This window comes from Poecilia mexicana, unplaced genomic scaffold, assembly GCF_051168715.1.
Source record: "Poecilia mexicana isolate PSO_F unplaced genomic scaffold, ASM5116871v1 scaffold_17, whole genome shotgun sequence".
NCBI classification, from domain to species: Eukaryota; Metazoa; Chordata; class Actinopteri; order Cyprinodontiformes; family Poeciliidae; genus Poecilia; species Poecilia mexicana.
Genome location: NW_028263386.1, coordinates 8,684,476 through 8,697,244, shown reverse-complemented (window position 1 = coordinate 8,697,244; position 12,769 = coordinate 8,684,476). Strand labels below are relative to the sequence as shown.

Genomic DNA, 12,769 nt, shown 5'->3' with positions numbered 1-12,769 from the left:
AAAACATGGTCTGTTTTGCATTTTCTACAAGTGACATGTTCAAGACATTGTAATAATAACCCCCAAAAAATCTGAGAAGACATTTTACTAACTACTTTTTAATTATTCTGGTACAGTGAATCACAGAGATCCTGCCCAGTCGGGCTTTTCCAAAAGTTCAGGTTCAAACTTTGATTTGACACATTCTTCCACAAGGTTTGAGGAGATTGTAAACTTTCATACTAAGGTCTTGCAAACCTAAACGCTGAAACTAAATCAAACGGTGGCTTAGCAAAAACTACTGGTTAAAGGGCATTTATGCAACCAGCTTTTGTGTGTGTTTTCCCCTCTGATAAATTTGTTTTTCCACCTGAATGGCACAGAATATATCATGTTAGAAAATGATATATTCTGTAATTATTTATTACAGTCCTATTTTTACACCTTATTTTAACAGGGCTGTGTGTGTGTGTTTGAGCCACAGTGGGGTTGTTTTTTTTTTTGCTTGTTTTTAAGAGTTTTAATTTTCAGACAAAGTTGAACTGGCAAGAGGTGAATCCACAAAGAAGTTTGATCTGTTCTTCTCCACTTGTCATGATAAAGTGTCTTTGGGAAACTTATTGAACTCATATAAAGAGTCAATAGTGTTAGATACAATTTATCTTCCAGAAGTAGCGTTGTAGCGCTGTTAATGTGCTGCACCAGCGGTGACCAGGTCCAGAGCTACTATCCTGCAACTTTAAGATGCATTCGTTCTCACACCTGACTCAAATGACTGAAGTCCCTCATATTCAGTTATTCTGATCTGCATGCCCCTTACTGAGCCATTCAGGTGTGTTTGAGAAGGGATGTATCTAAAAGTTGCAGGATAACCGTCAAGGACTACATTTGAGCTGTGCTAAATAATTGGTGAAAAAACCTCTAAGGCAACACTAAAAAAAAATTATGAAACATGTATGTTTACAATAAAAAATGTCATCAATAAATTTTGTATTTAATTGACATTTTTTTCATTCGGTTTTAAAACAAAATTAATGACATATGGTACAGGATCGTGAAAGTGGAGGTATGCTTGTCATATTAAAATTAAAGCATTTACTCATAAAACAGCGTACATTTACTGGCGTGCCTCAAAGTACAAAAATATTCTGCATTTTCCCAGCCAACAGAGAACACGATTAAAGACTAAAAATAAAATTAAAAAAAATTCACAGGCATTAAAATCTCTTCCATAATAGGTCAGAGTCACAGTCCGTCTTGCAGTCACTTATTTTTTGTATTTCGAAACCAGCTGGCTGACTGATATTTTGCCGTCCTTTACTTCACTCCTGACGTCAGGGTTGTGTTTGAAGGCGAACACCAGCGCCCTGATTGTCCGTCTGTATGAGCTGCTGACTAACCGGGAGCTCCGGTGGAAAACTTCTCTCTCTATGTTGTCTATCAGACCAGAGTCCTCCTGTATCACATACAGACCAACAGACAAAAAATACTTTTCAATTCAGTTAGTTCAACAATCTGTAGGGATGAAATAGAAAATTACCAAAGTGTTAGGAAATAAACCAGCAAATAATAAAAAGACGATGACCACAGAATATGAAACCAACAAACCTGATTTTAACAAATAGCTTAGTTTTGTTACAATTTCAACTAACAAGTACAGAATTTGGTGAGAGTCTCACTTGTTCCTACTAAATCTCCAAGAAGAGATTAACTATAGTAAAATAAACAAGACACCTTTAAGGATTAAAATCTATCCTATTTTTTATTGTGAAAGATTTCTTATTCTCACCTGTATTTATCACTTAATGATCATAATAAATCCAAATTATTATGTCTGAAATCCACTTAAAGTTGTCTGTTTTGTCAAAATTGCAATTTACATGTTTTACTCCACCATTTATTCCATGAAAGGATCAATAAATATCAACAAATTCACAATTATTTAATAGAATGCACGTAATTTGTGCAGTTTAGTGATAAAAATCTAATTTCTTTATGGATTTGGAGTCCTGAAGAAGACCATTTAAAAATGTGTAGTCTTGTTTTCAAGCAGAATTTGGTTTTGTGGGTTTATGATTACTGTGCCATGTAGCCAAAGCCATGCAGATACCCGAAAAGATGGTAAATGCGTGAAAGTTCTTTGTCCCGTTTCTCACCTTGACCTCCAGTGCTTCAGACAGCAGTCTCCGAGCGTTGCTCCTGAGCCCTTCAGACTGTTTGTCAGAGCGCACTTCAATAGACGGCTTATTTGAATTCTCCTCAATGAAAGTCCTCCAGTCAGTGTAAACTTTTGCTGCCAGAGAACTCACCTCAGGGTCTGGATGCTTCTGTACTTTGTCGACAGTGTGACCTAGGAAAAAAAAAAAACAGAAGGATTAATTTAGCCTCGGGTTAGTACGCAATAAGCTTGTGACAAACTGGACTTTCAACAATAAAGAGTAAGTAATATTTAAGACTGAGTTTTGAACTTTGTCCAAAATGAAGACGTATGGTAAATCTGCTAAAAGTGCAGCACAAACGTATTTTAACCTCTACAGATATCTTCTGTTTTTAGTTTTTCATCTTACTTAAATGTTTCATATCCTTAAACAACTTTAAATATCAGACAAGCTGAATAAACACAAAAATAATTGGCAATTAATCAAAGTTTTTAACAGTAATTACCACACTAGATTATTTTTCCTTTATTGTTTCTTTCAAGCAATAAAGAAAAAGTATCCTCGGTGATCAAAATGGTTAGTAGCAGTTAGTAGCATTGTCAGCTTGCAGCAAGAGTGCTCAAATCCCTTTCTGGGATCTTTCTGCAATGAGTCTGCATGATTCCCAGGATCCTCAGAGAAGGACCCACGAGTCGCAGGTGGGATTATTCGTTTCTCAGCTGAACTGGGAACGCCTTGGAGAGAGGAAAGTCTGGCCTTTTCTGCTTAGGCTGCCAGATTTGGCCAAAAACATTAGATGGATTACTCATTATGTTGTTGTTTTAAATCAACTATGACTGCATAACTTTGGGCTGTATTTCTTAATATAGTAATAGAAAATGGCCAGTATTTTAGGGCCAAAATTAATTATCTTGTTTTTATTTTGACCGTTTAATAACAGATCTCTTCTGTGTGGTAAAAGAGCAGAAAATGATGATTTAAAGGTTTCTCCTGCGTGTACCTATTTTAGTGGACCTGAGCACTTCTTTGGATGGGATCTTCTTGCTCAGCTCAGTCAGGGCGTTCATCAGGTTCTCCTTGTTCTGATCTGGCAGTTCTAGCGTCGACTTGTAACGTAGGATGTCCTCAATCACAACTACCCTCTTGAAGAAACATTATGAATGGTCTATCATCAGTTTTAAATGTAGAAACGTATGTTGTTTTTATTCACACTATGCTTAATATCTCACCCGTAGAGACTCAATTGTAGCTTGTCTGTAAACTCTCTCGCCGCTCTTCGGTTGTTTGGGTGTTTCTCCCTTGGGAAGCCGAACGACAAACTTGTCCATCTTCAAATAAAAGTATATTTCTTCAGCTACAGCTTGTTAGCGTTAGCTGAAGTAAGCTAACCACTGCTAACGGATACAGTTTGCTAGATAAAAACTATGTTCTCGTTAAATAATTTGCAATTAATATTAAAGAGGGATTTTATACATTTGATCATGCTATTTGTTTGCACTCTCTAAGCATGTTTACGTGTGAGAAAATAGTAAAAAAATAGTTTCAATAATGATGTTGAAATACCGACGGAAGCCTGTTTGTAGCAAAAATTATGTTGCCTTCAGGTATTTAGGGGAAAAAAATGTCTCTTGGTTGAAATAATCAACTAGTATAAAATGATGAAATGACTGTCAAGTAAAAATAACTAAAGAAAAGAATAACATTTGGAGGTGCAGCGATATATATATATATATATATATATATATACACATACATACATACATACATACATACATACATACATACATATATATATATATATATATATATATATATTAGACGTTTCCTTTACTTTACCTCATACAATATCCAGGTTAGTTTAAATGTTAAAAAAAGATGTGACTTTAAAAATGGCAATAGGAAAATATATTTTTGAAAAAATGTCAAATATATATGAGATAAAACGTAACAGAAAAGAAAATGACATAAAATAACATTTAAAAACATTTCACATTACATCTCTAGGTAGAACTTGGGTATAAATTACCACTTTTAAAAATATGAACACTTATTTATGAGTCCGTAAACGCAACCTTAACGCTAAAAATCTCGCGAGATTTACAGTTCCGCTTAGGGTGGACGGGGAAGAGGAGTGGAGTTGTTTGTTTGGGTTTTCACAGGCAAAATGGGAACCTTTTCTTTCGTTGGTACTATTTTGGGACTTAATGTCCTACTTGCTTGCACATTGGCGTCTTCAGACGTGTTTGACAGCGTTCTGGGAAGCACAGCGTCCTGCCACAAGTCCTGCGGAATGACATACAGTTTGCACACGTATCCACGGGTGAGTGCTTTTATCTTGCTTATGTCAGCTAGCTTGCGCTAACGTTATGCAATTTAGCTAGAGGAGATCATTTAGGTTTACTTATTTAAGTGCAGTTCTATTATTTGATGCATTGTTGTATAGAAATCGTCGAAAAGTGCGTCATTTTTCGCAGAGGTATTCAACTGGTCCTTCGGGTTTGTTTTTGTGTTTTCAGGAGGAGGAACTGTACGCCTGCCAACGAGGCTGTCGTCTGTTCTCCATTTGTCATTTTGTCCGTGACAGCGACGATTTAAATCAGACCAGAACTGAATGTGAATCAAGTAAGTGTATGCAATCTATCATCTTCCACCTACAACGTTCAGGATCGTCAGACTGTTCAACACTAAATGTAAAGCTCCACCTGACACTAAATGAACACTAAATAAAGCTCCACCTGACACACACAAGGTTGATCTAGAATAATCTCTAGTCGCATTTGAGTAGTTTTCTGGTGTAAAAATAAGTTTAGTCATTGTGTAAGCGTAATTGACTGTACATACTCGGTACTCCCACCCCCCTTGTTTTCACGTTGAAAATACAAACTTTAATGTGTTTTTATTGGGATTTTATGAATTAGACCTACATGAAGTAGTGCATAAGTGTGAAATGAAACTAATAAATACCACACTTTAAGATTTCTTTTTTAAATAAAAACTTCCACTTCACTATGATGCACTACTTGTGTGTGATTCTCCCATCATATTAAATGACATGAAATATGAGCAGGCACCTTGCATAACAATTAAACAATAAAACCTTTCTCTTGATACATTTTGTTGTAGTCTTCTAAACCTGTCTTGCTGTCTGTTACTCCAAACTCATGCAGCCTGTCGGGAAGCCTACACCCAGCCTGATGAGCAGTATGCGTGCAACATGGGCTGTCACAATCAGCTTCCCTTTGCTGAGCAGCGTCAGGACCAGGTATACCGGGAGTTGAATCAATGCAGAATTTCTCTCAAGAAATAATGGCATCCTTAGTGTCTCTGTTGTTTTCTGAACAGTTGGAGGCCATGATGCCCAGAATTCATCTTCTGTATCCCCTCACTTTGGTCAGAGGATTTTGGGATGATGTAATGAGTCAAGCCCACAGCTTCATCACTTCCAGCTGGACGTTCTACCTTCAAGCTGATGATGGAAAAGTTGTTATTTTCCAGGTATTGCTCTGATTAGTTCTAATAAACCTGACAGTGGTAGGTCATTCTATGCAACAGATTTTAAAAAATCCAGTTATCTCCTCTGCTTCCCAGTCTGAACCACAGATTAGGATTTTCTCCCAAATTGAACTGGACAAAGATTCAAAGGAGGAGCCCCAGAAAAGCCGTAAGCACATCAAATCTTATTCTTGTTATGCAACGGTCTTCAATTAAGAACAAATGCAAAACGTTCTGGCATATAGCACAGCTCAACATTATCGTGCATCCACCTGCCACATGAATGTCAAACATTTTGTGTCCAGTTTTGAATCTTGCTAAATGTTTGTTATCCTGACACAGACCTATTCCTGAAGCATAATCTATAGTTTAATAGTTGAATTCTGGGCCACTCTGAGCTTAACATTTAGGATGCTTTTCCCATTCCAACACCAGTTTGTGATCATTTTTTCTTCCTTAACTCTGTCTAAAATTCAGCTGACAGAATAGGTAGAATTACTGCTTTTTTTTTTTAAGATTTTTTTTCTACTGAGTCAATCAACAAATGTTTTAAAAAAAAGTTTCTAGTTTGCAGTGAAAAACTTATAGTCAACACTACAAGAGTGTTTTTTTTGTGCACATTTTCTACTTATTGCAAAATATAGTACAAAAGGTTATTGCAAATTTTAGGTCCTCCCCCGGGCCCCCCACCCAGTCATCAGCTGTTTAAATCAGTTTTAAACAGCTGATGCAGCATTCTCAGGTTTTGGATGTTGTTTCACATCTCAACCAGCCTCATTTCATCAAATGGCTACATCTTTTATCAGATTCTGATTCTTTTGATGGAACATGACAATATTTAGCAACCTTACACAGAGCATCTTAAAATCTCGTTCTAATGTCCTTGACCTCCTTCATGTAAAATATCTGGATTATTTTAAAACTTGAGAATCTGCCTGGAAAGCAACCATGATCTAGAAATGCAGCAAAGGAACTGTAAAGATGAAACATAAAGGTGCATCCCTTATTTTTGTAATTGTCCTTTTTTTTTTCTTTCTTTCTTTTAAAGTCCCCCGGCTGAGCAACCCTATTTACAAAGAATACCATCGGACTTTAATCCAAGAAAGAGACAGAGAGCTGAGTGGTGAACGCAGCTATGACGACGGCTACAATCTTTTCAGCTGCCTGTCGAGGTTTGCACATTTCTGTTGCCTAAGCAACTTTAGTAACACCATGGTTCCGCGTGCTGCGGAGCTACACAGACCAACTGTGATTTTCTCCACAGGAACCCCTGGCTGCCTGGGTGGATCCTAACAACTACTTTAATTCTGTCTGTGTCGGTCCTGATCTGGATCTGCTGTGCTACTGTGGCAACTGCTGTGGATCAATATGTACCCGCTGAGGTAAGCCCTGGGTTATTTTCTTTGTCGTGGTTTCTAGGTTGTTTAACCTTCAGACCTGTTGCTCGTTGTGGCCATTTTCTTTTCAAAAGGTTCCAGAAACCTGAAGGTTTTCTGGAACATCAAACTGTTCAAATGTTCTGGAAACATTTGAAGATTAACATGAAGTAAAACCTACAGTATTCAAGAGCAGTTCAACATTCAGATGTTACTGTAAATTATAGACTATGAGCTTATACTTACTACTTAAATGTTTCTGTGAGACACATTACTTAAAAGCATGCACTTGTTGCCCCTTCAACATTTCATTTTGTCCTTTTTAAATATCAGTTTTCATAACAAAATGTGAAAAGTTTAAGGAGTATGGATACATGTCGAGATGTCTTTGTAAAACCTGCAGCCGTTCTGACTAGCTTAACATGCAGACTGAATGCATAAAGACTCCGTTTTGTTTTCCTCTTCCTGTAGAAATTGAGCATCTATGGGGACAAGGACTACATCAAAGAGCAGAAACTGATTCCTTACCCAGCATCCTCTCTGATTATCATCACCTCCAAAGGGCCAGAAGAAGAAGCGGGGCCACTTCCTTCCAAGGTGAACCTGGGACAGTCCAACATCTAGAAAACAAGACAGCAATCCTAAAGGAAACTTTCCTATTGATCATTGATATTCTGTTTTTTTTGTTTTTTCTTTAATCTCCAATTTAAGGCCTGAGCTGGTTGTGGTCTCAGCAGAACTTTCAGATCATTTACGTTTAACTGGTTTGTCCCTGCTTTATTTAAACCTGACATTTGGGTAATTAAAACTTTCTGTATATTGGTATAATTGTGTTAAAGTATATTGAGGGTAATAAAGGAATAAAATGTTTTAGGGGTTGTTTTTTTTCCTGCAAGTGTGCATTAGTTCTGTGTTTTTATTGAATGTAATGAACTGACTTGAAGTGATGCAAGTTTTTACCCAAATCCCCCTTTGTTAATGTTTGTATTGCAACATCCTGATTCATTTTACAGTAAAAGTCTGTGCTCCTAATTAAATGAAATGGTACATGCAGTTAAGTCTTTCTTGCTCTGATTGTTTCCTTGGTAATAAATACAAATAAAATATACAACTGTGAAATTGTTGAATTAGAATCATATTTTAACCTTTTGGTAAATTACGGAAGAGAAAGGATGACGATATCGACTCTGCAGCAGACAGTTAAAAGCAGAACTGGTGAATTAGTAGGGAAAGTTTAAATTTGTACTCTACAAATCAGCCAAAAACAGAGAGCTCAGGAAAAGTAGGTCTGGCATAAAATATGTGCAAGAATACTGGGGGTAAAACATCCTACAAAAGTTTTGATGATCATCTTACAGTAGGTAATGTCCACCATATGTATAGAAAATGTCAGTGAGGAATTCTACACATATGGGTTTTGTTACTGTGTGAGTTACAGGAAACTTGCATATAACTTGATACTCAGTTTTATGATTATTAAAGTACATTGTGTAGTAAGTTAAAAGCTGCAGAAAAAAAGACACTCTGGCAAAATACAAAATTTTATTCATCTTAAAAAAAATAAAATAAAAAATAAATCCAAAACACTTCCTTTGTTAAGTATATGTGAACTGCTAATAGTTTGTGTGAATGCAGCATGTTGACGGCCGCTCCCATGTCTGATTATTTTGGAATGCTGCCCAGAGGATTCCATTATTCAATAGCTGTTCAACAACTCCGTGTCCTCTGCTGTGAGAACTAATGAGGATGAGCGTTTTGTCTTAGTCGGAGGGCTTTGATGAGAAGCGTCACACTTGCTTGACTCTTGCTTCGTCTTTGCAACGTTACAGGTGGGATTCCTAGCTTGGAGACATTTTGTTGTGGATGGATCCATTTTCCCACACAGATGATTGTTTCCTGTTGGTTTGTAGAAGTGTAATTTCTCCATATTGGTCTGCTTGCCATCCTCACTGACCAGTGGTGCTGCATTCAGTACCTCTCTGACAAACTTCTGTCTGCCAACTACAGAAAAAAAAACACCTCAGCACTCAATTTGTAAATTGATTAACAAATTAAAATGAAAAATGTCACAGACTTACAGAAGCGAAGTGCTGAGGCCCTTGACTCTTCCATTTTCTTCGGTTTGGGCGTCTGGCAGCCACTCGTTTCCCACTGATTTACAACCTGGAAAGAAGATGAATGTGGATAAATGATTCTGCTTATTGAAACAAATTATCTGCTCTCCTGGTATTGGCTAAAATTGATTACCTGTTCTGCCCATCCTTCTGTTTTACACCCCGAGTGATCAAAGGTGTTCAGTGGTTTCTCCGAATGAATTAGCCCTAATAAGTTCCACACGGTTGTCTTCAATCCTGTGCCAAGCTCATATATAAACGATAAGTTATTCCCAGGCCCAAAACAAAACAAAAAAATACCCAGATAAGTATAATACACCACAAATCGTGCCCGTTAAGCAAGATGTATTGTCTTACATCATCTACACTAATCCCTGGTTTTGACATTTTCAGCTTTTTGATAATTGAAAAAGTTATATTTCAAGGGGCTACTTGAATTTATAGTAGTAGTGAAAGGTGCTTTAAGAGAATGTAGGCCACAGTTGTCCAACTTCATTTGTAAAATAAATGTAAAACTAGGTATCCATTTCCTTGAGCTTTACAGGTACATTCTACTTTGTGTTGGTCTGTCACATAAAATCCAAATCAAATACACTGTTTGTGGTTATAACATGACAGAATGTGGTATGAATCTTTCATGACACACTCTTCTCGTCTTACTTTCATGTTGGTCCCAGATGCATCAAGCTTCACCAGCTTTGGGAGACAGGTAAGGTATCTCAAAGCCATTTCTGAGAGGGGATTGCCTGTATAAGAAAGAAAAAAAATCTATAATATTATACAGTTTATGTTTGCAATTGGTGCTCACCAGACTCCATTGAAATTACGGACAGGAAACATCCAGGAGTTCCAGGGAGTCCAGTCCTTTCTGCATCATCCGGACAGGCGCGGTCAATCTTTGCAGGCCAACATCTGACAGATGGTTGCCACCAATAAACAGCCGAGTCAGGCTGCTATGGAAGACAGGATTCAGAGTTAATGCTATCTTTTCTTCTGAGTGCATCCAAAAGAGCCAAGCCTTACTTCGCCAGTGATGTGGAAGTGAGGTGATGGAACAGCTCATGATCATCTCCTAGTCTGCAGCCAAACAAATCCAGAGACTTTAAACTATGAAATGCTTTTATCTCGGTGATCCGCTCATGCAGGAGTGGAAACCTGCAGAATAAGAAAAGCAGACATGAATGGCTGCTATCTATGGCAAAAAAGAGGCAGAGAGGCATGGAGGTGAGGAGATAACAATATACCCCAACCTGTTTCTAAGACAGAGTGAGCCCAGCACCAAATCTCCATAGGCGTCACTGAATAATTTCAAGGCTTTCTGAGAAATATCTGGGTTTAAAAACACGCGGTTCTCTTCTGCTGCCACAAAAAGTCTGTCGCCTATTTGCTCTGGGAAGCCAACCAAAGAGTCCACATGCTGGATGTTGTCAGTAACGAACAGCAGAGTGATGTCAAAGAGGGATTTAGTGGTGTATCTCAGACTTCCTTCCTCGTTGTAGGTGAAAATGAAATGCTCCTTCCTCAGCACAAACGGATTCGTCCTCCTGCATGATGATGACGGTGGTGTTTTTGGTTGTGCCAGAATAATGTCACTCACACGACGAAGGTTGCCTCTTTCTCGAACATAAATGTTGCTGCTGTCCATTACAGACACGCAAAAACGTCTCTTAACTTAACACCAGATTTGAATACTCTTAAGTAGATCACAAATTCACCCCAGAGGGTCATTAGCTTAGCTTAAACCATAAACAAAGAAGCTCCTTTGTGTTCGAGGTATTCCCAGCTACACCTTGTCATCATTCTCAGTATTGTATGTTAGATTCCTCACGACCAGTATGCAGCTTTCACAGGCATGATCAGATCCCTTTGCTATCATAGAGCATAGACACATTAGAAGAGCAAACGCATAAGAGGCTTCTACGTCGCTTCGCCGCCATATTTATATGGGGTTCCATTTGTGTCAAAAATGAAAGGGTTCCATTTGTGTCAAAAATAAGTAGAAGTCATGTGTAGTTGTTGTTGGTCTACTTTTAGATGTGCCTCTGCTGCACCACACCTGAATAGAATAATTAGGTCATTAGCAAGGCTCTTGAGAACTTATGTACACAGGAAGGAGGTAATTAAGCCATTTCATTCCAGCGTTTTGTACCTGTGGCGCATCTAAAAACTGCAGGACAGTGGCCCTTGAGGACTGGAGTTTTGACACCCCTGCTTTAGAAGAACAATTTCACACTGATTTTGAGTCAATGGAGCACATGACTTGGAAGCTATTGAAGAAAACATGATATTATTTAATATTAAAATTATTTAAAATATTGAATATGACTTAAAAATTCAATAGAGAATAGTGTGACTCATGTAACCCTAACTACCACTTTTTTGTGTCAGTTTGTTACAAGGCAAGGCATTTATTTACATTTGTTTGTCAGGATTGTTTGGTTAGGACATTTGTTGACAGTCCCTAAGTGAACCTCGTTTGAGGAGAGAGCGGGAGGGGGTGGTCGATGATCAATCACAGAAGTTAAAGAAATTCAGACAACTACTTGAACCAACAACATGGGGGAGTAACAGAAAAAAATTTACTGCAAGTGGTTCACTGCTTTACTGCAGATGAATTGACAAGATGACAGTGAGTAATAACCACGACGCAGCAACGACATAGACCAACAACATCTACACGACTTCTACATATTTTTGACACAAATGGAACGCCATACATTGGCAGTGTATAATTTCAGTGTATTACCGCCATCAACCGGACTGAGGTCAAATGTAACTAATCCTAGCTTTCAAATGCCTTTACTTTATAAAAATAAGTAAATAAAAAAATAAATAAATTCTCTCAGCTAACTTTGTGTCCTTTAAATACTTTATAAGTTATTAATTATGCAATGTCATTGAAGTTTCTGTAACCATTGTTATTGCTGTGTTCCCTAACTAATTTACTGGCTGTTTAATCCTTAAATTTACAATAGAGAGTTCAAATAACCGAGGACAAATTATAGATCTTATTAGAGTTTTACTCAATGCTATATCAATCATCCCCAAATACCTTATAACTCCTTTGTTATGATCACATTTCCAACATTTCTGCTCAGTTGTCTACCCACAGCTTTTTTAAAGGGCCTTGGCCACAATCACCGGTGCAGGGGAAGAGTTTCACCCTGTCACATCAGCAGTAAAGGCAATAAACCAAAAATATTATAAATAGTAAAATCTTAAGAAAAATGTTTAAAGATCACATGTCTATAATAAAAAACGGTTGAACTATAGTATTTAGTTGCAATATCGAAAACATATTAACTGAGATAAATGTTGGTTTGGTATTTTCAGAGGTAATAGTTGGTTAATTTTAACTGACAGATGAAAACATCTGATTTTCATCTGTTGTTTACTTTTTCTAAACGATAACCAACATTAGTACTAAGATGTAAATTAAATATATAATATATATGAATCAATTTGATGTACATTGTATAGTTTTATTCTGGAAATTACACTTCCAATAAAATTTGTGTCGTTTTCCAAGGCTACTTTCCACCCACAATATGGCGGACTCTGTGACCTACACTACAACGTACCATCGTTTCATTCAAACTTCACAGTAAGAGTCAACTAATAGCAGTCCTTCTGTAGATCTGGATATATG

The 12,769-nt window shown here is 37.3% G+C and overlaps 3 protein-coding genes across 4 annotated transcripts; 1 reads left to right on the top strand and 2 right to left on the bottom strand.

The window, feature by feature from the left end:
- Positions 1 to 952: 952 nt before the first annotated feature.
- tceanc2 (transcription elongation factor A (SII) N-terminal and central domain containing 2) lies at positions 953 to 3,746 on the bottom strand. The gene is made up of 4 exons (XM_088014794.1): positions 3,368 to 3,746; positions 3,139 to 3,280; positions 2,136 to 2,329; positions 953 to 1,435 (listed from the first exon to the last, which is right to left on the bottom strand). The coding sequence occupies exons 1-4, from the start codon at positions 3,464 to 3,466 to the stop codon at positions 1,247 to 1,249; spliced, it is 624 nt and encodes a 207-aa protein (XP_087870920.1). The 5' UTR covers positions 3,467 to 3,746; the 3' UTR covers positions 953 to 1,246.
- Positions 3,747 to 4,236: 490 nt separating this feature from the next.
- On the top strand, positions 4,237 to 8,125 carry tmem59 (transmembrane protein 59). The gene is made up of 8 exons (XM_014997694.2): positions 4,237 to 4,458; positions 4,655 to 4,760; positions 5,306 to 5,400; positions 5,481 to 5,633; positions 5,727 to 5,799; positions 6,679 to 6,802; positions 6,895 to 7,012; positions 7,478 to 8,125. Exons 1-8 carry the CDS (start codon positions 4,303 to 4,305, stop codon positions 7,628 to 7,630), a joined length of 978 nt encoding a protein of 325 aa, XP_014853180.2. The 5' UTR covers positions 4,237 to 4,302; the 3' UTR covers positions 7,631 to 8,125.
- Positions 8,126 to 8,534: 409 nt separating this feature from the next.
- On the bottom strand, positions 8,535 to 11,071 carry lrrc42 (leucine rich repeat containing 42). Of its 2 annotated transcripts, none has more exons than XM_014997691.2 (7): positions 10,371 to 11,071; positions 10,144 to 10,275; positions 9,952 to 10,070; positions 9,781 to 9,866; positions 9,254 to 9,367; positions 9,085 to 9,169; positions 8,535 to 9,007 (listed from the first exon to the last, which is right to left on the bottom strand). In XM_014997691.2, exons 1-7 carry the CDS (start codon positions 10,763 to 10,765, stop codon positions 8,703 to 8,705), a joined length of 1,236 nt encoding a protein of 411 aa, XP_014853177.1. In that variant the 5' UTR covers positions 10,766 to 11,071; the 3' UTR covers positions 8,535 to 8,702. The 2 variants fall into 2 exon arrangements, with proteins under 2 accessions (XP_014853177.1, XP_014853176.1); XM_014997690.2 differs by having other exon boundaries at positions 9,952 to 10,073; positions 10,371 to 11,070.
- Positions 11,072 to 12,769: the final 1,698 nt, after the last annotated feature.

Coding starts and splice junctions, on each gene's coding strand:
- tceanc2 (XM_088014794.1), bottom strand. CDS start 3,466: ATGGACAAGTTTGTCGTTCGGCTTCCCAAGGGAGAAACACCCAAACAA. Junction 2,330..3,138: donor GCTCAGGTCCACTAAAATAG/GTACACGCAGGA, acceptor TTTTTTTCCTAG/GTCACACTGTCGACAAAGTA. Junction 1,436..2,135: donor CTGAAGCACTGGAGGTCAAG/GTGAGAAACGGG, acceptor TATGTGATACAG/GAGGACTCTGGTCTGATAGA.
- tmem59 (XM_014997694.2), top strand. CDS start 4,303: ATGGGAACCTTTTCTTTCGTTGGTACTATTTTGGGACTTAATGTCCTA. Junction 5,634..5,726: donor GAAAAGTTGTTATTTTCCAG/GTATTGCTCTGA, acceptor TCTGCTTCCCAG/TCTGAACCACAGATTAGGAT. Junction 6,803..6,894: donor CTTTTCAGCTGCCTGTCGAG/GTTTGCACATTT, acceptor TTTTCTCCACAG/GAACCCCTGGCTGCCTGGGT.
- lrrc42 (XM_014997690.2), bottom strand. CDS start 10,765: ATGGACAGCAGCAACATTTATGTTCGAGAAAGAGGCAACCTTCGTCGT. Junction 10,276..10,370: donor TCACTCTGTCTTAGAAACAG/GTTGGGGTATAT, acceptor CTTATTCTGCAG/GTTTCCACTCCTGCATGAGC. Junction 9,008..9,084: donor GGCCTCAGCACTTCGCTTCT/GTAAGTCTGTGA, acceptor TTTTTTCTGTAG/TTGGCAGACAGAAGTTTGTC.